Here is a 24,608-nt window from a genome sequence, read left to right as displayed (position 1 = left end):
TTGCCTGGGGGAGATGTATGAAACAGCATTGTGTTTTGGATTGTTCCCAACCCAGTTATAGGGATAGCTGGCCGTGGTAGTCCATCACACAGTGATGAACTCAAGAACTCTGTTCAGAAGCCATAGAATCTTTTCATCCTTTTTATTTTAATTCCATTCAAAACGTAAAACAGCCTGAGATCTCATTAGCAGGGAGGGTTCTGCACAGAAAATGCAACAGCCGCTCCCAGTGAGAAGGGTGAAGCCAAAATTAGACTGTGTTGCACAGAGCTGTTATTTTCCTTTTGCACCTGTGGTTATCAAACAACTCAACTTGCCAGCACATCCTTCAGGAAATTGCCCAGTCAGGCCAGCTTTCTAGCTCATACTTGCTTACATCCAGACACCGAAGGACCTATATATCATAAACAGAGATACTGCAAACAAACTATGGCCCAGCTGCCTGGGGAAGGCTGGCGAGTGATGTTTAATCTACACAAGACATGAAGGACCTTTCATCACGCCTGGTTTTGATTTTCACAAATATTGAGACTATTCTCTGCATTACTGATGGAGTGGATTAAACGTGCCCCATTTTCCTAGATAATGCCCCTCTGGAGTTCCACTGGGACCACAGCGGATCTGGCATTTAAACTAAAGAAATCCCTGTTTAGAGTGTGAAAGTCTCTGGAGAGGCCACAGATCTGCATTGCAGCTGTGAAATGCGGCATCTTTGCTGTTGCTTATCAGAGATCTGTGCTTCTCTTGGGAAAATCGTGCCCAAAGGATTCAGCCCTTGCCAAATTTTCGACTGGATTTTGTTTGTTTATTTTAAATTTCTTTTTAACATCTGAAATGAACAAAATTAAGAAAATGGACCAAATCTATCAACTTGAGTTAATCCGTCAAAAAAAAATATATTTTAAAAGCAATTCCTCCAGACTGTATTTGTATTTCAGGACTTAGTCTAAAATGGATTTAAATGACTGAAACCCTGAAAAAAAATAAAAGAGTTTAATTGAAAAGTATCCATGTTTTTTCTTTTCTCCTGTGGTATTACACCATGTCACCCTGACTAATCTTCATGGCAGCTGACTCATCTGAATTTTAAAATGGTTCATATCCAACAGGCATGCATGCGTAGAATGCCGCTCTTCTGGCCTTCGTGCCCACTCTGCAGTGACAGGGAGTGCGGGCACCCGAGGAGTGAGCTGCCAGAGCCAGCCCTGCCTCATCTCCTCCACAGGCAGCCCTCCAGAAGAGCTTTTCCCCACATCTATGTTCTTCTCCGTCTTCATCTCTACTGATTTATCATGAAAAAAATCAGGGCAGGGATGGGGCCAGCTATTTTGGGTCTAGCACAACCTCTGCTTTTTTTTTTTTTTTTTTTTTTCCCCAAGGTTTCTTCTATGCTGAAAGGCGGAATTTTGGTATGATGCTACATGGACCCTGGAGGTGGTGTTTGGCTACAAATGCGGCTACATCTCCCTCAGCTTCAGGGGTGCTCCGAGCAAGTGAGTGGGTTGGGCTCTATAAATAGAGTGTACTAATCCATACTCCTTTTTGTAGAAAGCGATGGTACAAAACACACAGCTACAATCTATTCAGGGAGTTTGTTAAAGTTAGAACCTTGGGGACCAGCTTTGCTTACTTCATAGACATCTGGTTGTTGAAAATATCTGTTCAGCAGACAATTTTTTCAGCCTCAGTATCTTAGCAGTACAGGCATTACAGCCAAGAATGACTTTGCAAACTTTTCCAGTCCTCATGTAGGGATGTTCTCCCCAGCACAAAGATATAGGTCCATATTTCTTCTCATAGCTGTAAAATACATAGAGATCTCCTGCATGTGAAGCACTTGGTCATCAGCAATTACAACAAAGCCCACAGAGGAAAGCCTCAAAGAGAACACTCCTCAAGGACCCCCCAATCCTCTTTATAGGACTGATCTTCCAGTGTATCTCAGCAACAAAAATGTTTGTCCTGGAAATAGCTTCAAGTGCTTATTTTGAATTAAATATTTATTTATTTATTTATTTATTTTCCTTTCAAGAGAGCTCAAAGTTAAATATCTGTAGGTATTGGTCCCATGTCATCATCTGGGGGCCTGCTGAATGGTGATAACACATAGAGCTGTCTTGTGAGATGTATGTGGAGAATCCCAAGTTCCTTCCTGTTTCTTGTGGCTACCCAGGGAATATTGTATTAATTGAGGAGAACAGTGAATAGAAAACCCTCTAATACAATGTGGATTCTGGTGTTTGTGTCTGTATCCCAGTTATTGTAGAGTGCATATACTGGCTGTTGTCTTTGAACAACTTTGCTACCCATATTATTACCCTGGAAAAGACTTTGGGATATTAACAGAGAACAAACAATCCCACTATCAGCAAGTAACTCCCTAAGAAATAAATGCAGTACAGGAGTTATACTTGTCTCAGCAGATGTTGCTCATTAATATAATCTCAAATTCATAGGTTATTGCATTTGGAATTTTTCTGGAACTATTCAGGGAATATGGATTGATGGGGTAAATGAGTGGAATGTGATGTGGCTTTGAAAGATCTGCCGTTGTAACCGTTCATATCTCTGAAATGTATTTCGTCGTTAAGACCAGCTGGATCAAGGTCTTGCTATGACAGAGCAGCACCACTGTACTGGAAGTCTTAAAGGCAGTGCTAAACTCAGAGCCTGGCTCCAGCTGAAAGGCTCAAGATGTTGTGATGGCTGTTTGGGGCCAGCTGCTTGGAGCTGGGCAACAGGAGCAAAGCAAAATGCAGGGCTGGATCCCAACCCAGAGTCCCCATTCTCCTGCTGCTAGGAGCACTGGGTTTACCCTACTTGTTTGACTAGGAATGAATGGGACTGCTTTGGTTTCCTTCCAGACTGGTTGTGCTTTGCCTCATTATAAACTCCAACATGTCCTGTCCTCTCCCCTGCGCTATCTCCCAGTCTCCTTCAAGGGCAACGCTGGAATGCAAGAGGGGTGCTTTTATTGAGAGTTGTTCTGAGCTGAGAGGACAGGCAAAAATTAACCTTTCTCCTGCTTGGTGTTTCAAACAGCTTCCGCCTGCAGGGAGGGGATGTGCTGAGAATGTGTGAGAGAAAACACTGAAAAGGAGGAAAGCGCACAGAAAGGAGGGGAAAAAAGTACAGCAAGGAAGCTAGAGACAAACTTCAAGTTGTGGATTATTTCTCACCCAGGCTCTAATTAGGAAGCCTCTTATGGAACTGTGAAGCTGTCAGGCTGCCAAATGTCAGCGTGTTTATCAGAGATCAGGCGAGTCTCCTGTCTGCAGCAGTTACAGTTTGGTGCCACGATCCTCCTGGTTCCTTCCAGCATGTGTGACTCACACTCGGTGCTGGCACCTTTCAGGGGCTTGGAGACGCAGCAGAGAGCTTTTCCTTGTCCCTTAAGAATCCAGGAATAACCCCTTTCCTGAGATCTGGCCTCTTGGTCTGGTTCAGTGCGGAGAGGGTTAATCATAGGGTTTGGAGCCGCTTCAGCATTATGTGCCACGGTGACTCAGATTCCCAGGGAAATCCCCTGCTTATCTGATGGAGCCTGTTAGTCTGCTAATTGAATAAGCTCCTATTAAAAGTGCTATGTTTTTTAATGACTGCTAACAAAGGGCCAGATTCTGATCTGATCTTTTTGCTTGGGATCATTTTTGCTGATTGTCCAGCCCTGCCCCCAGTTCCCTGGGTGTTGGGCAGGAGCAGAGCAGCATCCATCTCCCCATCCCCATCCCTGGTCCCTGTCCTTGTCCCTGTCCCTGTCCCATGGAAGGGGTGCCACCGACGTGGGACCCAGAGGCCGTGGGGCCTTGCCCTGGGCTGCACAGAGTGCTGAGCTGGAAGCAAAGCAGCAGCTCGAGGGCTTTGCTGGTACAAGTGAGATAGCAACGGGGCATCGAGCCTTCCGCTTTAATGAGGCAAAACTTCATGACATGTAATACACAGGGAGCTCGTCATGGGGAGCTTTATGGAGAGGAGAGCACACCTGTGGGACACTGCAGCACAGCCGTCAGGGAAAAGCGTTTGTTGGGAGACTACCAAGGCTCCACGTAATGTAATTGCTGCAAATATCTAATAGGAGATCCAAGCCATGTTCTGAGTAATTAACTTTCCCAGTGTTGAAATCAGGTTGATTTGTTGATTCTGCATATAAGATGTTGTCTGTGTCTGCATAGGAAAAATGCTGTGTATGCCTCTGCATATGCACATTTAAACCTTAATTTTAATTAAAATTATGTGCATTATATCTGTATCTCTTGTTCTTCATGAGAATTGACTTTGAGAAGATATTTGCCTAATAGGAAAAGAAATAAATGTGGTTAACCTGTAGAGTGCACTTAGCTGGATTCCAGGGCACTCAGGAAGAAGAGCCGAGCTGGGCTCCAAGTTCAGCCCGGCCCGGGCAGCCCCGTGACTGGGTTGAGCTCACTGGCGTAATCTTGTGACCACATTTGCCTTCCTCGTCTCACCTGAAACTCCCACTGATTTCCCCAAGCGTCTGTGACATCAGAGCTGGGAAGTGTTTTCTAATATGGGGAGACTTTTTTGTTGTTTTTCCTCGCTCACTGGAATGAGTCCTGGCCACCTCCACCACCGTGTGTCTCCACACCCACTCCGTTCCTTTGTGTATCCTGTTTGGTTTTCTCTCTGAAAGCTTTTATTAAAATGTTGGAGCTTCTTTTAGAAGGCCCCACATATTCACACTGGTACTGAGACGCTGCCTTAAAAGTTTCAGAAGCAATCCCTAAATGGCGTTTTTTCACACGATAACAATAGGGAAGTGTCAGAAATCTCAGGCTCCCGTTATCAGAGGCAGAGTCTAAAAAACATTTTTCAGGCTGTTTTCTATTCCCTGTTGCCGAGTTGTCAGCTGCAGTGACATGGCTCCATCACTCCGCGACGAGCAGTCCCAACAAACAGAAAATGATTTCCAACTGGCAAACACGCTGTTTACTTTCCAGAAAAATTGCACTTTTCAATCTGACAGCTGATCAAGGGATCTCCTGCTGCTGTCAGCATGAAGAAGTGTTTAAACACAGGGATGGAAGTTTAAACATTTTCTCATTATCACAGAATAAAAAAAAAAATTAAAAAATAATAAAAAAATACAGGCATTGAGACTCTTCGACCACCTGCTGTGCAAGTAATGAAGCTGTGTCACATGAGCAGCCGGCGAGGACTTTTATCTCTGCCCCAATATCATTACTGAAGTGACACCTGTCACATGACCCACATCAGGGCTTTCATCTGTGCTCCCCAAATGCGGTGCTGGGTTGCACCGGGGATTTTCTTGGCGCTTTTTTTTTTCCCTTATAAAGAGCATTGCCCACTTGTACCACTACAGGCAGGCTTTTGCCAATGTTAAAGCTCTCTGATTTTTTTCTTGGGGATATGTAATTTGGCCAACAAACTTGCTCTGGCCTGAAGTAAAACAGAATCTTGGCCTGGGAACAAAGTTATTTCATTTACTTCAGGATGTTTTTAAAGCAAATATTTAAGTCTGCTGTTAAACTCTCTTTGCATAAAAGATGATGTTCTCTAAATTAAAGGATTTCTCCAAAATTTCAATTTGTTTTTAATTTTTTATTAGGTGGTGAGAAGAAACCGTTTGATGACCCTCATGAACAAAAATCTCCATTTACGTGCACTTCATAAACTCTCACCTGCTTTACCAGGCTTCCTACCTCTGCCAAGAGAAAGTCAGTTTTTCTGGAAAAAGGTCAGTCCTGCACTTCTTTACCAGTGTCTGGGATTTTTTGTGAGGTTTTCAACAGCAAACAGCTAGGTTTGAGATGGGCCCACATACACCATAGCAGCACTGAGCATTTACTCAACAGAACCTGTTCAGTCATTACCTCAAAACAGAACACCAAACTTCCAGATGTGACAGGGGTTGACCACCCTCAAGAACTGGATGTGGGTAGGTTGGAGATACTTCATGGTCTTTCCCTGCTCCTCCTTTCCCACTCCACACTCATTCGTGCATGAAGTGTGGTACTTGTTTGACCTCTTCATAATCTGATGCAGCTCACTAAAGCAATGAAAAACTAAGCCAGCAAAAGAGCGAATCATTTTCCACCTGTTTAGTAAATTATATCAGCTCATCAAGGGATTAGAAAAGTGCCAGAGAGCAAAAGAGAGAAAGATCATGATGCTATAAGCAGGGAGAGAAATGGGGAATCAAGACCCCCTTTTTGGGTGGCACTAACTAGGTACACGGATTCAGATGTGTGTCTTGTTCACTCTTCCTGACTCATTACAGCACTACATCCATTTTTCTGAGAGCTGTTGTGCCTGAGATTGGGCAGGCCAGGGGATGGAAAATCTGCTGAGATGAGTGCTCCTGATGTAAACAGTAGTCCATTAGTGTGGGAGAGGAGTGGTTCTAGGGCAATTTCTCTCTCTGGTCTGACATATTTAGGGCACTGGGCCTCTGATGTTGGGTTAATGAACAGAGGAAGAGTGCTGGGTTGCAGCCCATCCTTCTGCCAGGGTCTGGCTGGCTTTCCCACCCTCGAGATACAGAGGTAGCAGGTATCACTTGGCCCTTTGGCAACCGAGCATAAGAGCTTTGACCATTATGGGGTAGCAGCTATGCAAAAACAGCAAAGCCATTCTCTCTGCTGCTCCAGGGCAGAAGAAATTTACCACTGATGTTCTGATAAACACCATGAGGAAAGTGCTTCAGTTCCCATCATTAGATTCTTTGCTGTCCATGCATAACAAATCCTTTAATTTAACATATGTTGAGCATTTAGTGTCTCCCAGTTGGGACCAGACATCCAACCATAACCATGGCAGGCATTAGAGATCTTGCATCTTCACTGCTCTTCGCTGCCATCTCCAAGAGAGCAAAAGGCATGTAGAACCCCCCTGTCTGAACCTGGGAAGTGTTGTAACTCAGTGTAACTCAGAAGTGGGGAGCTATCTCTTACAACACAGCCTGCAATCCACCTTTGAAAAGCATCTTTTCGTAGCAGTTTTTAGAAGCTTTCTCAATGCCACAGCCAGTGCCAATGTGCATAAGAGCTATTGTTTTTCTTCAAAAGGGGTTGCAACTGCCCTTCTCTTCACAAATAAACCTGTACATAGGAACCTGACACAAAGATATACGCCCAGGTAGAATTCTATAGGCTCTAGTTGGATCTTGCTTATACTGCTGTGAGGTCGTAGTAATTCCAGATTCATTGCAAAACAAATGAAATGTGTAAGGTCCTGATATTGAGACAAAATTCATTTTAGTATTGCGAAGAGAAATCAGGCATCCACACTAACTTTGAAAGTGCCTGGTACTTGGGAGATTTGGGTCCATACAATCTAGAGGTAGAAATGCTTTTGGAACATAGCTGTTTTTTTTATCAAGACAGATCATTAAGGACTCTGATAATAATGTAAGGAATAATTCTTGTGCTCTTAACTGAGCAGTGCCTGCAGCTAGCCTGTATGCCTTTTTCTCTGTAATTATGGATTTAGAAAGGGCAAAGGGGAACGTAAACATCTGTGCTGCTTCCTGCCCAGATCTGCAGTGATTGGTTAGCACTCAGTGGACTGGGGTAGGGCTAGAAATGTAGCTTCCTTAGCACAAAATGCCTTCTTCCTGCTCTTTCTATGGCTGCCACCCATTTCTCTGGCGTTTTATCATAGCTCTATGACAAGTTTTGTTTCAATACCTCAATGCTCTGCATAATTCTTACTCAGAGAAGTTCCCCCGGTCATGCCAGTGATACTACTCAGATGAATAAGAAGTATTCAAGAAAGTTTGCATGCCTACACCTTAAATGATTTAGCTTTGTCTTCCTTTTTCCTTCCAGATCAGCTGTGAGGTTATACTGAGGTTTCTGGCTTCTGATGTCCCAGAAGTGAGAAAAAGTATCCCAGATAACTGAGACCAAGCAGCCTAGTACATGAATGCAGTAAGTTGTTTTTCTGATTCTTCCAGTAAAAATTCTATGAGAAATTTCACAGTAACTGTAGCTGGGAAAGAGCTCCTCGTCATTTCCCCATGTATCTTGATCAGCACTCACCTCAGATTAGTTTTCCTTCTCATAGTCTGTCAGCAGCCCTGAGATCAAGGAGATTAAAACACCCTGGTAACTCATTAATGAGCTAGGGCTCTCTGCAACAGCTGGACCAGAAATGGCCTGTATTTGGCTTCATCTTAGTTCTTTGCCATCTCCCCTCTGCTCATCAACATGTGCACGTATTTGGGACCCAGTATAAGAAGACCCCTGAATTCAGCTCTGAGCAACCAGTCTGCAATGCATATGTCTAATGCTCTGCTGGTGTGGAACCAGTATGCTGGTAATCCTGTTAGTGATGGCAGAAGCTCCCTCTAGGAAATTATAACAAATAGTCTTAAACAATTCCTTTTGTTGACAACTTTATCCAAGAAACCATCTTCCCCGGAGACTTCACTCAACTTTTGACTAATCCCCTCCTTCCCGCAGGAGCTCTTTTGTTGAAGGAGATTGTAGGCAAACCCCAGGAATGACAGGTCTCTGTAAGCCTTGGATCAGCCTCTACATTCTTTCAATTGTCAGTCCCCATCTGTCCTGTTTGTACATCGATCTGCTGGTCCAGGGATCTCTCTATTAAGTGACACATGGCTGCATTTATTCTGCAAGTCCAGTGTCCAGACTCTGCTGTTACATCTTCGTTGCCAAGTCAATCTTTCTGACATTGCTTTCTGAAAAACAAAAGGCAGGACATCTGCACGCTTTTCTTCTACTGAAAGGTGAATCTAAAAAATAAGTCATCCTGGACCATACTCCGCCCTCCTTTTATACGCGCAAAGATTTTGTTTCATTTCATCAATACTGAGTTATTTCAAATGTCCTTGTTATAATGGAGGGCAGAATCTGCCCCTGTTGCAAAGGAATTCTGTTAGAATAAAAATACATGGCCTAAGTCCTGAATCAAAAGGACAAATAAATCCTAATGCCAAATATTCTCAGGACTAGCAACTTCAGTTACTTTGCTTTCTCTTTGCATTCTCATCCAAAGTAAGCATATTCCAATGATCCATACGTTTCTTCTCAGCAGGTAGAGGGAAGGAGGTGTAACAGAGTAGAAAATAGGTCGCGTATTGGCACGGAGCATATATCACTCTGGGATAGGGGCCTGGCACTATCTGGTCCCTTCCTGAAACCAGGAGAACAAGGAAGAGACTGTGATGATGTTTTCTCTCTTACTGTGTGTCTCTGGGTCCATGGATTCATGATTGAGCCTGGTATGTTTAGTTATTTGGTTTTGTCTGTTTTTGTAACCTAACTCAGGTTGGCCAATGAAAGAAGGCTGGCCAGTTTTATTATGTTCCCAGGAAATTCCATTCTCTCATGTACCAGCGTGAGGCTGTTGTGCTTTAGATGCCTATCTACTTCTGATTAGATTTGAAAAAGCACACAGAACCCCCTGCTTTCCATTGGTAGCCTATTAAAATGACAAAAAAATTACCGTTTCATTTTAACCTTGCTTGCATGCAGGAATCCAGATGCCTTAAAAAAAAAAAAAAAGTTTAATAATCTGAAAACATCACTTATAGAATGTTTTCCTGTAATTAACTGCAGAAGAAAACTTGAGTTGACATTTGAGCTTTTTTAGTATGTTCTGTAAGCAGCCTAAAAAAGGAACACAAAGGAACACAATCACTTTGAAGCCAGGTTAATATTAAAAGACAAAAAAAAACAAAAAACACTTAAGAGGATCTCCTACTTTTTTCATGGTTTCACTATTTTAAATTATGTATTTGTGAAACAGTCTCAAAATCAGGTAAAACTGGCCAGAGCCAAGTTCAGTAAACACTGAAGCATGAGTGCCCTCCTCAAGTGAGTCGTCCCAGAAGCTTTAATGGAAATGACAACCATTTTTTTGGCAGGATTAGTTCCTCCCTGATCACACAGAGTGAACAGCCGCCCTGTCTGCCCTTAGCCGAGCAGGTGAGCAGGGAATGAATTCAGGCTGATTCCAAAATCCAATCTGGCTGCAGTGCTGGCAATGTCACGTCCTTCTCGAAAGGACTCAAGGCTGTCCTGTCTGCCTGCTGTTGTCCATGTGATGAGGACAGATGGAAGAGAGTGAGGCTGCGAGACCGAGCAGTGAGTGCTGGGACCTGATCTTATAGCAGTAAACACCATCTACGTGCATTTGAAAGCACAGAGGGGTGGCTGAGGTTTCTCGTGCAATCGTAGCTAGGTTGCAGGCAGTAAGTCAAGCTAATTTGGCCATAGGATCAGCTTCCAGGTCTGCCCTGCAAGCACAGACCCAGCCAGCGACACTGACTGGACACATGCTGCAACAAAAGCACAAAGTAAACATAGAGACAGGATATATTACAAGGTTATTTTCCTGTAACTTCTTTCAATAACAGTGATTTTAAGTGATCTTTGAGTAATAGAGGTTTTCTGTAGCAAAAAGGAGATGAAAATCGATGATGCTGGAGCATCATTTTAAAGTGTCTCATACTAAATTACAGCTCAATTAAAACCAGGGATGTTACAAACTAGAGATTTTGCCTAGCTCTGGCACTTACATAGGAAGCACATTTTATCATAAATTTGGCTGATCTAAACTCTATTTTGTGATGTTGGTCCAGTGTTATGCTGACACAGTGACACAGATGAAATCAAAGTATGACCTATGGCAGGGTAACTGAATTATATTAGAAAATGCCCAATGTCTCCTTCTAGCACCAACACTGTTTGGAGTGCTAAGGAAAAAAGACTTCAGTGAGAAACTCCAGTTTGCAGATCAATGGGTCACCATGGCAGGGTTTTGTTGAGACAGGACGAACCCAAGAAAGGTAAAGCTATGGCTTTATTCATTGCAGTGGAGGAATGTACATATTGTCATAACATCCATTGCAACATTGCTGTTCTCCCCCCTGGGTAGAGCTCTTTGTCATTTCTGGTACTTCATTGAGCAAATTCCATTGTGTGTTAAATCAAAACAAGTAAGCTATGAAATGTGAACTCAATAGACATAGACAAAGGCAAAAAAAGCAATTTGGTCAGTTAAAACAATGTGGAAAAGAAACCATATTTTGACTGGGGAGGCATCAGAAGAAAGGGCACTGGTCTGAGATTCGGGAATATGACAAAACTAACCCAGACCTCCCATCATACTACTGTGCAGTGTGCACTGGAGGCCACTGGCTTGCCAATCTCTTCCCTCTGAATGTGAGAAAATTTCCCACTTTGTCCTCAGCCTGGGATGTGGTGATCCAGCTCTGGGTATCGGTTTTGCTTTCCCACCTTCAGTGCCCAGAGGAATTCATGTGCTATGGATGATGGCAGCAACTTTGGCAGTGGTAACCACATGGTTACCCAAGAAGTAGTCAGTCATTTCTGCCTTCTACCAAAACTTGCTTGAACCTTCTGAGAGATGGCCTTTTTGGTAAGGAGCAGACAGGTCACAGATTTCAGGTTGCAGTCTCACTGCTGGAACTGTGAGCACTGATTGTCCTGGGGGGGGCGGGGGAGGTGGGGGGGAAGGTTAAAGAAGCTGCAGAAAGGTCCTTTTCCTTCGCTGTGCTAATAGTCTTCTGTGACATTGCCCACAATATGAACTCATTCAGGATCCTATTTCTCACAGCTCCATTCCTCCTGATTTTTTTGGAAAAGGATTTCTTTAATCTAGGCTCCGTTCTCTAGAAATCTCATCTATGATTTCTTTTCTTTTTTCTTTTTCTTTTTCTTTTTCTTGGAGCAACCAGCAAAAGATTATTTGGTAGAACAGTGGTGGGAATGCAACCTGCTAATCAAAAGGATTCAAATGGATCTATGCACTGCCAAGCTCTCTCCTTCCCACCCAGCGGAGGGGGGAAAAAAGAAAAAAAGAAAAAAGAGATAGAGCGAAGGCACGGAGCTTCTCTCCTTCAGCAATCTCACAAATGCAAAACCTTCCACTCCAGTGACTCCTCATTAACTTACCAAATCTGACAGTCTAATTATCGTAGCTGCTTCACGCTTAGAATAAATAAATACTAAAGTGGGTGTTTAAAGAAATTGAGCAGTGAAATTCAGTCATCTAGACAGTCAATAGAGAGAGAGTTTATTTTAAAATTTTATATTCTTATGTATTTATATCATTTTAGGAAAGATAATGAGATAGTTGTCTTTCAGGCTAATTGAGTTCCTAGGCTCATGGCTGCTTGCTGTCATAATCTCAAACTTAGCTTTAACTTTGTGCCTCAGAAATCTGATCACTGCATCCCCATTTGCTCTTTTCTGCTGATAACTGGGTGAAGGCAGAAGTGCACCTGAAGATGGGAAATGAGTACATGGGAGTTCCAGTCTGGACGTCTTTCACAGCAAAGAAGACAACTAAATCTCCTTAGATTTGTGTTTAAGAATGTTAAAAGGAAAGTGTAAGTTAAAGAAATCTCAGATATAACTTTGCAATTAGACAAAATACAGAAAAATGTCTGCCAACCTCTGACGCAATAGTGTCTGCCTCTGTGAAGGGTATTGGCAGCGCTCCCTCCCAGAGCAGTTCATCTCCCTGAACAATAGGACCTTTATAGAGATTCTCTGGCCTGAGATCAATGGGAGTCAGAGCATTTGATCCATGTCTGTAGGACTTTGTTTCCACATGTCATGTGGGCCAAACTTTGTGCCACTTGTGCTTTTGCAAGAGCACGAGCAAAGGAAACCTTCCTTCTTGTCCTGTCTTTTTCGTCGCCCTGTGCTCCTGAACAGGGCCTGCAATCTGCAAGCACTATGGCTGCTCCAGACTGATGTCCCGCAAAGAGCTTAAGCAGGACAACATCTCCAGAGGTCCATGCCCTTGGTGCACTGCTTCCTGGAAACATCTGCCATGATGTTGCAATGGCTCTTTCTGAGGATCGTGGCTTCATGTCGTAATACAAAACCTCAGTGTCCTCTTGGTATTTTCATAAGCAAATCTTCCACCACTGTGGAGATCGGGCCAGGAGAAGTGAGGGATGTTTTGCCTGAATTAAGTAAAGATTGGCTTCAGCAGTTCACAGAAATGACTGCTTCTGGTTCAGGAGTGACAGTCGAGTTGCTACTCAACACCAGCTTTGGTTTATTCCCTTACAGACACACTATAAACCAGATTCATACACCTGGTGAGAACTTCAATTTCTAGGTGTCTGTATCTGATTTTCAGTGAAGGATGTCCATTTTCTGTATGCAGAGGTGGCAAAGCACGCAAGCCAAAAAATATAAGTGAGTGTATAAACCTTTCAGCTACGTAGGGGAACACAAGGAAAGCAGCCAACCCAAACAAGGTGTCTGTGAAAGCCAGCTCTTCATTATACATGCCCTGTGTTAACATCTACCAGAGCTGGCTAATCCCAATGGAAATGGGATTTTTGGTAGGTGATGGCTTGCAGCCTTAACCTCCCCGTTGCCTACACTTGCTTTGAGTACGATTAGATGCAACAGGCACTAAAATGACAGTGTTCTGTCAGAATCAAGAGAAAATCCCTCCTCCTCCTTGTCTCTGAAGGCCTGAATAACAGGAAATTTTAGGAGAAACAGTACAGTATCACCTGACACACTGGTTTTGAATTGCTGAGGTGAGACCACTTGTACCCAAAAGGGGCAAGTCCCTCCTAGCCTGGGTTGCCCTGCAGCCTCATGGCCAAAGCTCTCCTCACAGTCTGTTTTCTTGGGAGCACACTGGTGCTAATCCCAAATTGCACTGCACACCTTCCCTGCCTGTGAGACTGTTCTGAAGCATTTGAGACCAAAAGAGATGGAAATAAACAGAATTTATAGCTAAGAATAATAAGCTGCAGTGGTTACTGTGTCTGACGTGACAGCAGAGTGAGATCCCTTCTCAGGAGGCCCTTTGCACTTCAGGGCTGACACGGAATTGAGAGCACAGCTTATGCTTTCTTGATTCAAGGATCTCATCTTCCAGGAGTGATTAATTGGACAGAAGACAGTCTGCTTTAGCAGGTGGCAAAGGGTTAGGCTGAAGTTTTATCAGAGCTGCTGTAGCACAAGGCTGCACTGCACAAAGATAATTGTCTCAGGATTGGCTTAGGCCAGAAAAAGGACAGCAAATGCTCTCAGGGGACAGAGAGTCATCTTCTCTTACTACAGGGGTTACTCTTCTTTCCTAGCACTTTGCACCCAGGTGAGCCTAAGCAACAGCAACCTGTTCCCCACTCCTGGAGCTGACCAGAAAGCAAAGAGCCCCCTGTTCCCCTGCCCCCATTCCCAGGGCAGCAACCAGTGTCTGGCTGTTCGCATTCCCCTCGGTAATCAGCAAGATGCTATTCGAAGGGGTTCTTATCTTTTAAAACTCTGATTTCTCCAATTATTTTTTCCCAGGAATTGACCTTTGAAAAATATCCTCTGGCTTCCAGCTTGTCATAGCAACTTATAAAAAGGACAGCTGTGGCTACAATTATTTCATAACAATAGAAAATAATTTCTTAGGGGAACCTTTTATTTTTTTCCGATGTTGTTTCCTGCTTACTCTCTCACACACCTTGGGGTCAACCCCCTCCTCCTTTCACCTTTCATCTCCAGCTCATTCTTTGCCCTTCTGCTTTAACTTTCTCCTTCAGAGGACGGGAACTAATAGCCAGCATCCTCCAGAACAAAGTAGGCACAGAATATGTTTAAAACCTGCACTGTGTTATCATAGCAACCAGAATTTTAAAATGATACAGTTAAATTCCAAAATAGCGTGTTACCAACATGACACAAGAGAACAAATGTCTTACACAATTATGGCACTAGGGGTGGCTGCATGGGGAATTATTCAGAATTGCCTAATTTTTACAGGCTTAATGAGTTACTCATGAATATGGTCTTGCATGACCATCCTGCACTTGCTTCAGCCCTGTGCACTTTGATTCTGCTCCCGACACGTTGGTTGCTATGTTAACGCCATGCAGTTGCCTGTCCACAAGGTACTTCTCGCTGCAGTATGGGGGATAATAAATAGGGGATGGTGTAGAAACCCAGGTGAATCTGTCCCCTCTCTGGAAATGTGTCTGAGAGATTGACGCATTATGCCAATCTGTTTTCTCATTCCTTCTATTTCTTCTCACTCTCTCCCTTTCTCTCACACTGTCTGTCTCTGTACCTGTTTTTTTCCACACTCTCTCTCTCTCTTGGCACTGACACTTTCATCTTCTCCCTTGGGGATTGGAGATGTCACTGCGGGAAGTGCTTGTCCGCCTCTCCGGCAGCAGCAGAGCCCTGTGGCTTTGACAAACCTCATTTAATTGGGAGGAAGCCAGGAGGGTTTGAAAGAACTGAAACATCCACGAAACTCCTTTTATCAGGCATAATTTAAACTCTGCATGGAAAAAACCCTATATGTATAAAGAAAAGTCAACTTCCCTCCTGCTGTGAGTGCTCCCCTCCTCCCCCCCCGGCACAGGCAGGCTCCTGCGAGATTCCATCTTTTCATTTTTCTAAAAGTGTCAAAGTAGATTTGTGCTCTGTGGCTGGGTGAACAGAAAAGGAATGCAGATGTCTCTCACTCCTGCACATGCACACACACAGCACCTTCAGAAGGATGGCAGTTTGGGAGAGATGCTAGCTGGCTGCTCCTTCACTTGGGATATGTCACAGAAGCCAGAAATTAAGTTTTCAAATAGCTTGACAACACAGTCCAAGAAGGTTTCTTCTTAATTGCCCCTATGTTAAAAAACAACAACAAAACACAAAAAAACACACTGCAAAACAAACCAGCGTAGCTGGTGCCCAGGAGGCAACAGAGCATGCTAGGGCTCTCTGGCCTGTTCCCCAACACAAGGGAGCTTCTCGTAGTGAGGAACAGAACCTAGAGCTTGAGAGACCCTGCATTTATCCTCAGCTAAGGGCAGGAGAGTCAGGTCTGTGTGCGATGTGTCTGTGTGACTGTGTGCTTAAGGCAGCTAGGGGAGAAGAAAATAAGGCAGGTAAAATAGGGGAGAAGTGGTGTGGCAGGGTACGAGGAACAGCTGTTGCCTCTGAACATCAAAAGGGAGCGGGAGGAGCGGTCCAAGGGGATTGGGGCTAGCACATCGTGCTGAGCAGCTGGGAATTCAGGCCATCAGGAGGGACCGGCATGTGAGTTACACTGAATACACAGCGTGAGCCAGCCCGAGGAAAAAGCTCAGGGCCTCTGGGGTTACAGAATGGGGGAGAAAGGAACTATCAAAGCATGTACACCTCAGCTTTGAGAGTGCACCATGGTGGCATCCCATCTAGGTCCCCTTCTATTATTAACTCTGTGGTTGAGTGGAAGAAAATGGAAAAACAAGCTGTGGAATTTGCACTGGGATGTAAATTTTGCAGCATACAGGAACGGGGAGGGAGGGCAGGCAGAAACAAAGTGTCTGGGTCCAAAGTACTGAAGAGACTTGTAATAAATGGCATGTGAAGTAGGTCATTCTTGGTGAGGTGAAATCAAGAGTTAACTTACCAGAAGGCACCTGATAGAGCTGTGGAGGCAGAGGGCTGAAGAAGCCATGAAGAAGGGCATCTTGTGCAGAGATCTGCTGTGGAGGGAAGGCTGTGAGCATTCCGGAGGCCAGATCCTCTGCTGCTGGCACCCTGCTCAGCCTAGGAAAATGGGAGGAAAAAGTGCAGGAGATGAGCACAGGCCAGAAAGCTAGAATCAGACTGGACTCAGACCTTCTCAGAGCTTAGGGCAGAGATAGTGGAGGGACTCAGGGCATCTGGGTCCTACCCCAGATATATGGCTCCCATGACATTTGCCTTTTCATGGGAGCTTGATTATGCTGGAGTATATATGGAGGATCTTGGCTTAGACTCATCTTTTCAGGAGAATTTTGAAAATAAATTGTTATTTTTTTAAAAAGAAGGTTGTGAGTAAAAGGGCAAATGCTGCCAAGAGGACTACATTTTACGTGGCATAACTGGAATGTCAGAGGCTGGCGTTAACAATTTACAGTGAGAAGTGCAAGTGCACAAAATTACCTGACTGGCCCACTGAGCAGACTGGAGTTCAAAACTAAAAAAATAAAGAAATACCCTTTCCCCATTTCCTACCCTAGTACCAGTCATGCAGCTGGTTGTAAAATGTGTTGGGGATTCAGGGGGAGGAATCTGTTTTTCGGGATGAGACTTTAAAACAGATGCAACACACACATGCTCTGTGCCCAGCAAATACCAATGCCAAGTGGCTGCTTCCTAGAGAAGCACACAGCTGGGGACAAGGAAGTGGAGGAGAGAAAACAAACCAACAAGCAAACAAATAAAAATGGTCATTTAGTTTTACAGCTTTTACTTTGTTTGTTTGTTCTGATCAGGTTTCAGTATCAGGATGCCCATCGGATCACAGCCTGTTGTGCTTCCTCCCTCTGCCCCCCCGGTGCTTCCCTCCACGTGACACCAGGGCCGGGATCCCCCCACCCCACACTCCCCCTCCCTGCACAGGACATTTGATGTGCTGGCAGTTCTGTTTTGAGGGTATAAAATGTAAAAAAAAAAAAAAAAAAAAGAAAGAGAGAGGGTCTAAGAAGCATTTATAAAAGGTATCCGGCCTCACAGTGGTAGGTAACTGCTGAATTCTCACCTCCAGCAAAACAGTTTGAGCTCCTGCTGTTTGGGGAGCAGGGATGGGACAGGGAGCCGAAGCGTTCAGCCTGAGGCTGCTCACCAGAGCTGCACCATGGGCTGCCCTGGCCGTGGCAGGGTCTTACCCGAGCCCCTCTGCCCCTCGGGCCCCGCTGCTGCAGGCTGCCACACCGGGCAGCGAGATGGTTCGCCGCCTCCCACTGCTGCTCAGGCTTCCTGGTGACAGCTGAGCTCTGCACAGAGCTCCCCTTTGATTTCCTAATTGGCCGTGGAGACTCATGGCTGAGCAGCCTGCATGAAGCAGCTCTTTCCTTCTTGAGAGCCGAGCATGCTAACGTGGCCGTTGGGCCATACCGGCATAAGGACACTGTAGCAGGCCTGGGGCAGGGCCTCGTGCAGCCCAGAGCTCGTCAGCATGCAGAGGTAATGGAGCCTGCCAAGGGATTATGGCCAAAAAGCAGAAGTGCAATAGAGCAGAGTTTCAAGGGAAATAGTTATGTCTTTGTTCGGACTAGGAGAGGGCCTGTTCTGTTCTAGGACCTGTCTTATCAGGGTTTGAGACATGTGGAGCTTTGTGTCTTTCTGAAGATGCGTGTGACAATGGCTGGCATTTTGGCAACCTGTGCTTTGCTGAAAACTTCAGCATGTTTGTTCAGCAATTCAGAAGAGTCTGGGAAACCCAGCTCTGCAGGGCAGCCTAGAGCAGCACTGAATCCAAAGCGATGAGCTGAACAGATAATAAACAGCACTGCTGAAAAATGTGGCTACATCCACAAAAGACAGTTGATTCTTGACCTGTGCGTGAACACAATCTTGAGGACAGATCATGTCTATCCTTTTCCTATGCATTTATGAAGCCTGTTGTGTGCCAGTGCCCCCTCAAAATCAGTTTGAGGGGATGCTATTTTAATAACTCTCTGAGGTACATCAGGGCACTTTGCCTCATAAATTTCTTTCACTGATCTATATAGGCATATATGCATGTACGTGTGTGTACATATAAGCTTGAGAAATGCTCTTTTCCCTGCACACTCTCGGGAATGTTTGGTGGTGTTGGTGCTTGCTCGAGCTGAGGTGTGTAACCATGGCCCTTGCCTTGTTGCTTTTGGCTTCTGAAGAATGTGAATTTTCCTCTCTTAACTAATCAGGGGATCGTTTCATTGTCTCAAGTAAATGCTGTCCTGGTATGTCTTCCTTACCACTAATGAGTGCTGTTCCTACAGCATGTTTCTAGAAAATAAAAACGGGACAGCACAAAGTCTGTCTTTGGTCTGGGCAAGATGGCCTGGGAAAGTAGGACCTTCTGAATCTTAGCTGTGTCCCTCAAAAAACTGCACGTAATGTCCTTCAATTGCTGCTTATCTGAGAACAATCACTTATCCTCAGAGAGTAATAAACCCACTGTGTGCCTACCTCTACTGCGATCTCTTGGAATCAGTTGCTTAGCTGACGTTAGATCTGCTTGTTACTACAGAGCCACTTCGCTCTTTCTCAGCTTGCCAAAAGAGCTCATTTCAAGTTAAATGATTGCATAAAGAAACAAATAAACCCAGAGGCCATTTTGACACTGCCATTACAGGTAGCTTACCTGTCACAGATCACTCAGAGTCTCTGAGGTCTCCTGGAAGCAACCAGCTCTAGAAAGTGTAATATACAATCACAGGATGAAACAAAAATCAAGCCAAAAATCATTCTTTGAGCCCTTACAAAAACACGTGCTTGGAATTTCAAAGGGCCCTATAGAATCTGTCATCTTAGTATTTATAAATGTACATTATTCCTATAGGACTTGAGTACTAGCATTGATGTTAATAAGGCTGTTCCAGTTCTGTAACCCTTTCCTTTCACACATTGTGAATGCAGGCCTTGGGCCTCCATCTGTTTCAGTGAGTCTTTGCTTTGACTTCAATAAATTCAGTACAAGTCCCCACGTCCTTTGCACTGAGGAAGCAGAAGAGGTTTGCAGGCCTGCATCTCCAGCAATTGTTTACCAAAGAGCTGCTGTGGTTCTTGTATTCCCATGTGGGCATGTGGGGCTTTTCTGCATGGATCTGCTGGAAGGACTGGGGATGAAGCAAAGGCACTTGGATCCCACTGTTTTTGCACACTGTTCTTGCTGTCAGTCCCTCACTAAGTTTGTCATTTATCATGTTAACCATTTTCATGCATGCTTTGTACTTACTGATTCAAGCATCTCTAGCAGACTGGAACACTGTAGAGTTGGCACTTTTGGGAAGGCTGTGTTGTTGTTGTCCGGTTTTCAAGGACATTTTTAAACATTTTTAAACGTTGAATAAGTGGAAGAATACATTCTTCAAATGTTTTATTACAACCCAGGGATTTTCACAAGCTTAGATATGAACAAATGACTTACACTTGGAAGATTACCCTTACAGCTGATTAACAAAGGCATTTTCTTGCATCAGGAAGGCCATAATTTATGCCCAGCCACATTTTCCTGAGCACCATTTCTGACAGCAGAGATGAAAGGTGCTCTAGCCATGGAAATGAGAGCAGGAAGGGTGGTGCAGCCCTCTCTTCCAGCTAGGGCCTGGAAAAGCATTCCCCACAGCAGCGAGACCACCCGGAGGCAAGCACCACTACTCTCTTGCCAGTAGACTGGCATATAACAGCCTCCAAGTTTGGCTGGGGCTTATCCTGCACAGTCCTAGAGCATCTCCCCCTGCTTTCTGTCAGGAGCACGGCAAGCTGCTCAGCTCAGCCACACCATTCAAGGACAGAAGCGTCCAAACGCAGACGAAGCCAGAGTCCCCTCGGCCTTCAGCCTGCGTGGCCATTTCCAGGGCAGCAGGCCCTGGGGCTGGGTCAGTCAGTGTCTGACTTCAGGCACAGACAATTTGAAAACGTGCAAATGACTGAACTTTCAGCACTTAACCTTTCCAGCAGCAATCTTTCACCATTAAGCCAGGCAAGCAGGTTGTTAAACCTGTCTATCACAGTGTAAGTAACAGGTCACAACTGAAGTGCTCTCCTACACCCAAATACTAAGGTAATTGCTGAAGCAGTAAATGGCTGTATAATCTGGGATGGGATTCAGGACTGCTTAGGTGCCAGAGCTCTGGAATTACCACCAATATATAGAAGTTATATATCTTTAGTAGCCCCCTTCCCTAGTCAATCACCGAGATTAACTCTGGCAGGATGTTCCTCTTGGATCACTGTTAACTTATTCTCTGGATCCTCCTTCTTTCACTTTGCCCCCTCAGCTGTAATAAAAATGTAGAAATAAATTGTCCATATTGAGTAGAAATGTAAAGTTTCCAGGAAAAATAGAAGAAAAATGAGTTTAAATGGGTTTGGAAAGGCATAAGATTTTTTTGCATGAGTTAGAAGGTTTAACCTCTTCACAGGGCTGGCCAAAAGCTTTCAGATGATGCAACTTTTAGCCAGAAAGTTCTGCTTCAGTGAGATGGAAACATTCCATAGCAATATATCAATTTCCTTTAGTATTTAATTAAAACGTCAAAATTACTTAAATATTGTACTTTACTGAAACCTTTTAAAATGAATATTCTTTAATAAGTTTAACATAAAAGTTTAAAAACGCAAGTTCAGTTGCTAATGGCAGGGCAGAGGGTTTCAGTGATATCTAACTGAAACATCACTTTGTTTTTATTAAGTAAATTTCCAGGATTAACATTCCAAACAGGAAACAAGATTTTATTTACATTACAGATAGAAATATCTGCTTGCTTACTGGGAATTGGGAAAAATGTCTGAATTATAATCTTTGCTTTATCTTGACCAAGATTCTTTACTTTGATTTAACATTTATATAACACAGAGATTAATAATTATCTACAAGGGGTAGTATAAGAGTCAGTGAGCCAACTACTGCTTTCCCTGTCCAAACAAATATCTCAGTACAGAATTCTGCTTGAGTGAGGACCGACAAACTTGCCACTTCGAGTATACAAAGCTTTGATTATAAATGGAAGATAAGGGTAAGAAAACATTGTGTTTCTACTCAAGGATTTAATGCAGTTAACTAATCCACTTTAAATCAGTTCGGATTAATCTCTTGACTGACCCCATATAGACAAACCTGTAGAGGATTCTGAGGCCCCATTCTGTTGAGCTGGGTAAGAACAGGGCAGTAAATATCTTCCCTACTGTAAAGATTAAGACCAATCTAAAACCGTAAAACAATGCAAACAGCTACTCCTTAAAGGTGAGAGAGATCAGACAAAAATGTGGATGAACTACTGATTTAATCATTTTACAGTGATGATGTACACACATAAAATGATGGGATTGCATAGGGCTGATTGTTTTTTTAACAGTATGAGTAGATCGGAAAGGTGGTGCTTGGGTTTGTTATTTTCTATCAGCATGCAATGCAGTGTGTGCTAATGAGGAAATACCTTCCTATATGCAAACCCAGGTGGAAGTGGCTAATGAACTGATAATGAGGCAAGCAAGCCAGGGGACAAAAGTTAAACTTTCCTAATTGATGAAGAGAGAGAAAGAGGATGCCTTTTGCTGCTGGATGAAGGTGCTGAGGTTGCAGGCTCACAGAGAAAATTTCTCTCATTAGTGAAATCTCTGTGGCTGCAGGACAGAATCAGAGCTCTGTCTGTGTGGCAGACTGTAAACTGCAGCCCTGTGCCCAGTGCCAGGCACATAGGGAGTTTCCCTGCAGCTTGGCCAGCATATACTGTGCATTAGTTACAGTGCTGCTTTTCCCTTTGGGATCAAAGCCATATACAGTTTATTATGACAATAAAAAATTCATCGTTTTAGAATTCAGTTTCCAACCATCCCATTTATTAAACGAAGCATCAGCATAAAAAGTGAGATTAAAAACAAAAAAAAAGATTCAGAGTTCAGACTTCATCTGCATTCTCAAAAATGTTATTTGAAGTTTGTGTTTCAGTGCCTGCTGCTTGTTGCCTCCATCTGCTGGTGGCAGTTTGGAAAAGCAACAGATACTAAAATGTGCTCAGGAAAAGTTGACCTCGGAAAGCGTCTAATCTCGTTCAGCACAGCAAAGCTTACCGACGTTTGAAAAATGATAGCAAAGCCTGCAGACATTTGAAAAACGAGGCTTAATTTAAAAACGGTTGCTGCATCTGAAGAAGTGCAGTAAAAAACTTGTGCCGGTGAGGTGAAATGATACTACCTGGCACAGGAAACTTCATTAGTCAGCCTGTGCGATAAATCAAGGCTCACTCACAGCAAGTTATAGCTCACTCATAGCAAGCTCATCGTGTTACAAACAAATAAGCACTGTTCCCTCCTCTTTGCAATCCAAATGTCGGGAAAAGGAGGCATTAAACGATGCATTGGGTGCTCCAGTATTCCCAGTTTGGCAGAAGCACTAGCTTAATGTCATGGGCTGTGATTCCTAATCCTTTCCTGCCCTTGACCCCCGCTGTCTAGATTCAAACTTGTAACCATTAATGGGGCTGGATCAAAACAGTGGCCTTCTGGTGTCACCAGTGGTGTTTAGAGGGGATTTAAACTCCCTGCTTTTCAGCGCAGTGAAATGAACACAGCAGTAGATTAATGCAAGGATTTGAGCTCACACAGCATGAGAGCTTTCAAAAATAGTGTTAACAGAGCTACAACTGCCTCTTTCAGGGGAAGCAAAATGAGGGGAACAGAACAAATGAACAAACACAGGGCAAAGCCTTGTTGCTACGGGCAGGACTCCTAAGCGTGGGGAGCTGGGGAAAGGGCCAGCGAGTGCACCGAGACGTGGGGTAGGAGCTCTCCCAGCCCTTTGCCTTCTGCAGGAGCCAGTCCTGAAGCCAAGGTGGGGGGAATGCTGTGCTTTCAGGCTCCATGGCTGCGTATAACTCACTAGCCCAAATCTCCCTCTCGGAGAGCGAGTGGGAGATCACAGGCTGCAGGGTTGGCCAAGGAGGAGTTGCTCACCCATCTTCCCTGTTGACCTGGGTTCAGGCACGGGCTGAGATTTTGGCAAACTGTAGGCAATGGGCATGAGGCCCATTTCTGAACTTCTTTGTGCAAGAAGGCACAGGGGCAGAGGGCGGACAAGTATTGCCTTGCACTGTTCTTCCCTTGCCAGTTGCCCATAGAGGGGGCAGGGGAGCTGCCCTTCCTACAGCTGTGCCTGGCTCACAGACCCCACGCTGTATCTCCTCCTCTGCAGGGTTTGCAGCAGGATGTGCATCAGCCCACAGTAGTGACAGGAAAACATCTAAAGGTTTCCAGTTTTCATTTGAAAGATTCCTACTAACCCACCTGGCCCAGGAACCCTTCCAGTAACAACCTCAGTCTGGGGCTGAGCCTACACTGCTGAATCCAGTGGGAGTTTTGCCATCAACTTCAATGAGAATAGGATCACACCTCAGAGCTTTGTTTTGCGCGTGTTCGTGCTTTGCCTCAGGCAGGAACCTGTTTGTTTGTTTGCTGCCTGTGCTTGCTGTGAACATCAGTAGGACTAGCTAAAAGCATTCAAGCCATCAGATTTGGGGAAGCCTCCAAAGTTTGTTTGCTTATCTGAACTGTCCCAGGCACTCAGATTTGCACGGCTGGGCCTGAAAGAACTTCAAGATTGAAGGCTTTCTCTGGCAGGCTCCGGAGTTTCACCTGGTGAGCGTGTCCTGGGGGAAAGTGGGCACTTGTGCTTCAGGGAAGCAGGGGAAGCACTCTGAGCATGTGAATGGCAAATAGCTTTAAACAGAGACTCATTTGCCTTCTTACTGGCAGCCCTATCAAAAACTAACTTGATTGAGTTCTTGACTAGGGCAAACAGTCTAACTGTATGGGAATAGCCTTATCCTAGCCAGAATGGTTTTTATATCCCAGGTTTGAGCCAAGTGCTTGGTTCCACTGCATGACTGGAGCAGCTTGGAGCCCCTTTGGTAGGCTCTGAGGAGGGGAAAGGGATGCTGGCTCTCCAGCTGGCACAGGTATTGCCCCAAACACTGGCTCAGTACCCATCTTCCATGTTATTGGTAGCACGGAGGGATGCTTTCCCAGGAGGGTGTCCTCTAACTCCTGCATTTCTCTCTGAGCCAGCCACAAAAGGCACCAGCATCACAGGATCACAGCACAGGTCAGTTCTGCCCCACTGCAGTCCATTAGGGAATCTTTCTGTCCACTCTG

General features: G+C 44.5%; 2 protein-coding genes across 7 annotated transcripts in view; one reads left to right on the top strand and one right to left on the bottom strand.

Moving 5' to 3' along the window:
* The window catches only part of ALS2 (alsin Rho guanine nucleotide exchange factor ALS2), a 223,933-nt gene that overhangs the window by 137,255 nt on the left and 62,070 nt on the right, over positions 1-24,608 (top strand). For 4 of the 6 annotated variants that reach the window (XM_080600322.1, XM_080600321.1, XM_080600319.1 and 1 more), the window contains 2 exons: positions 5,588-5,716; positions 7,809-7,910. The gene's annotated coding sequence lies outside the window, so the exon portion shown is untranslated. Of the gene's footprint in view, positions 1-1,379; positions 1,494-5,587; positions 5,717-7,808; positions 7,911-24,608 lie in introns of all 6 variants that reach the window. The other 2 variants (XM_080600317.1, XM_080600320.1) reach the window with 2 other exon arrangements.
* The window catches only part of CDK15 (cyclin dependent kinase 15), a 38,910-nt gene continuing 22,222 nt past the window's right edge, over positions 7,921-24,608 (bottom strand). The window contains 4 exon segments of the mRNA XM_080600540.1: positions 7,921-11,456; positions 16,393-16,532; positions 19,099-19,112; positions 19,116-19,147. Coding sequence (XP_080456666.1) covers positions 11,347-11,456; positions 16,393-16,532; positions 19,099-19,112; positions 19,116-19,147 — 296 coding nt within the window. The 3' untranslated portion in view covers positions 7,921-11,346.

This window comes from Anser brachyrhynchus (genome assembly GCF_964034855.1).
Source record: "Anser brachyrhynchus genome assembly, chromosome: 7".
Lineage (NCBI taxonomy): Eukaryota > Metazoa > Chordata > Aves > Anseriformes > Anatidae > Anser > Anser brachyrhynchus.
The sequence above is the reverse complement of the archived record's forward strand: the minus strand, read 5'-3'. Positions and strand labels throughout refer to the sequence as shown.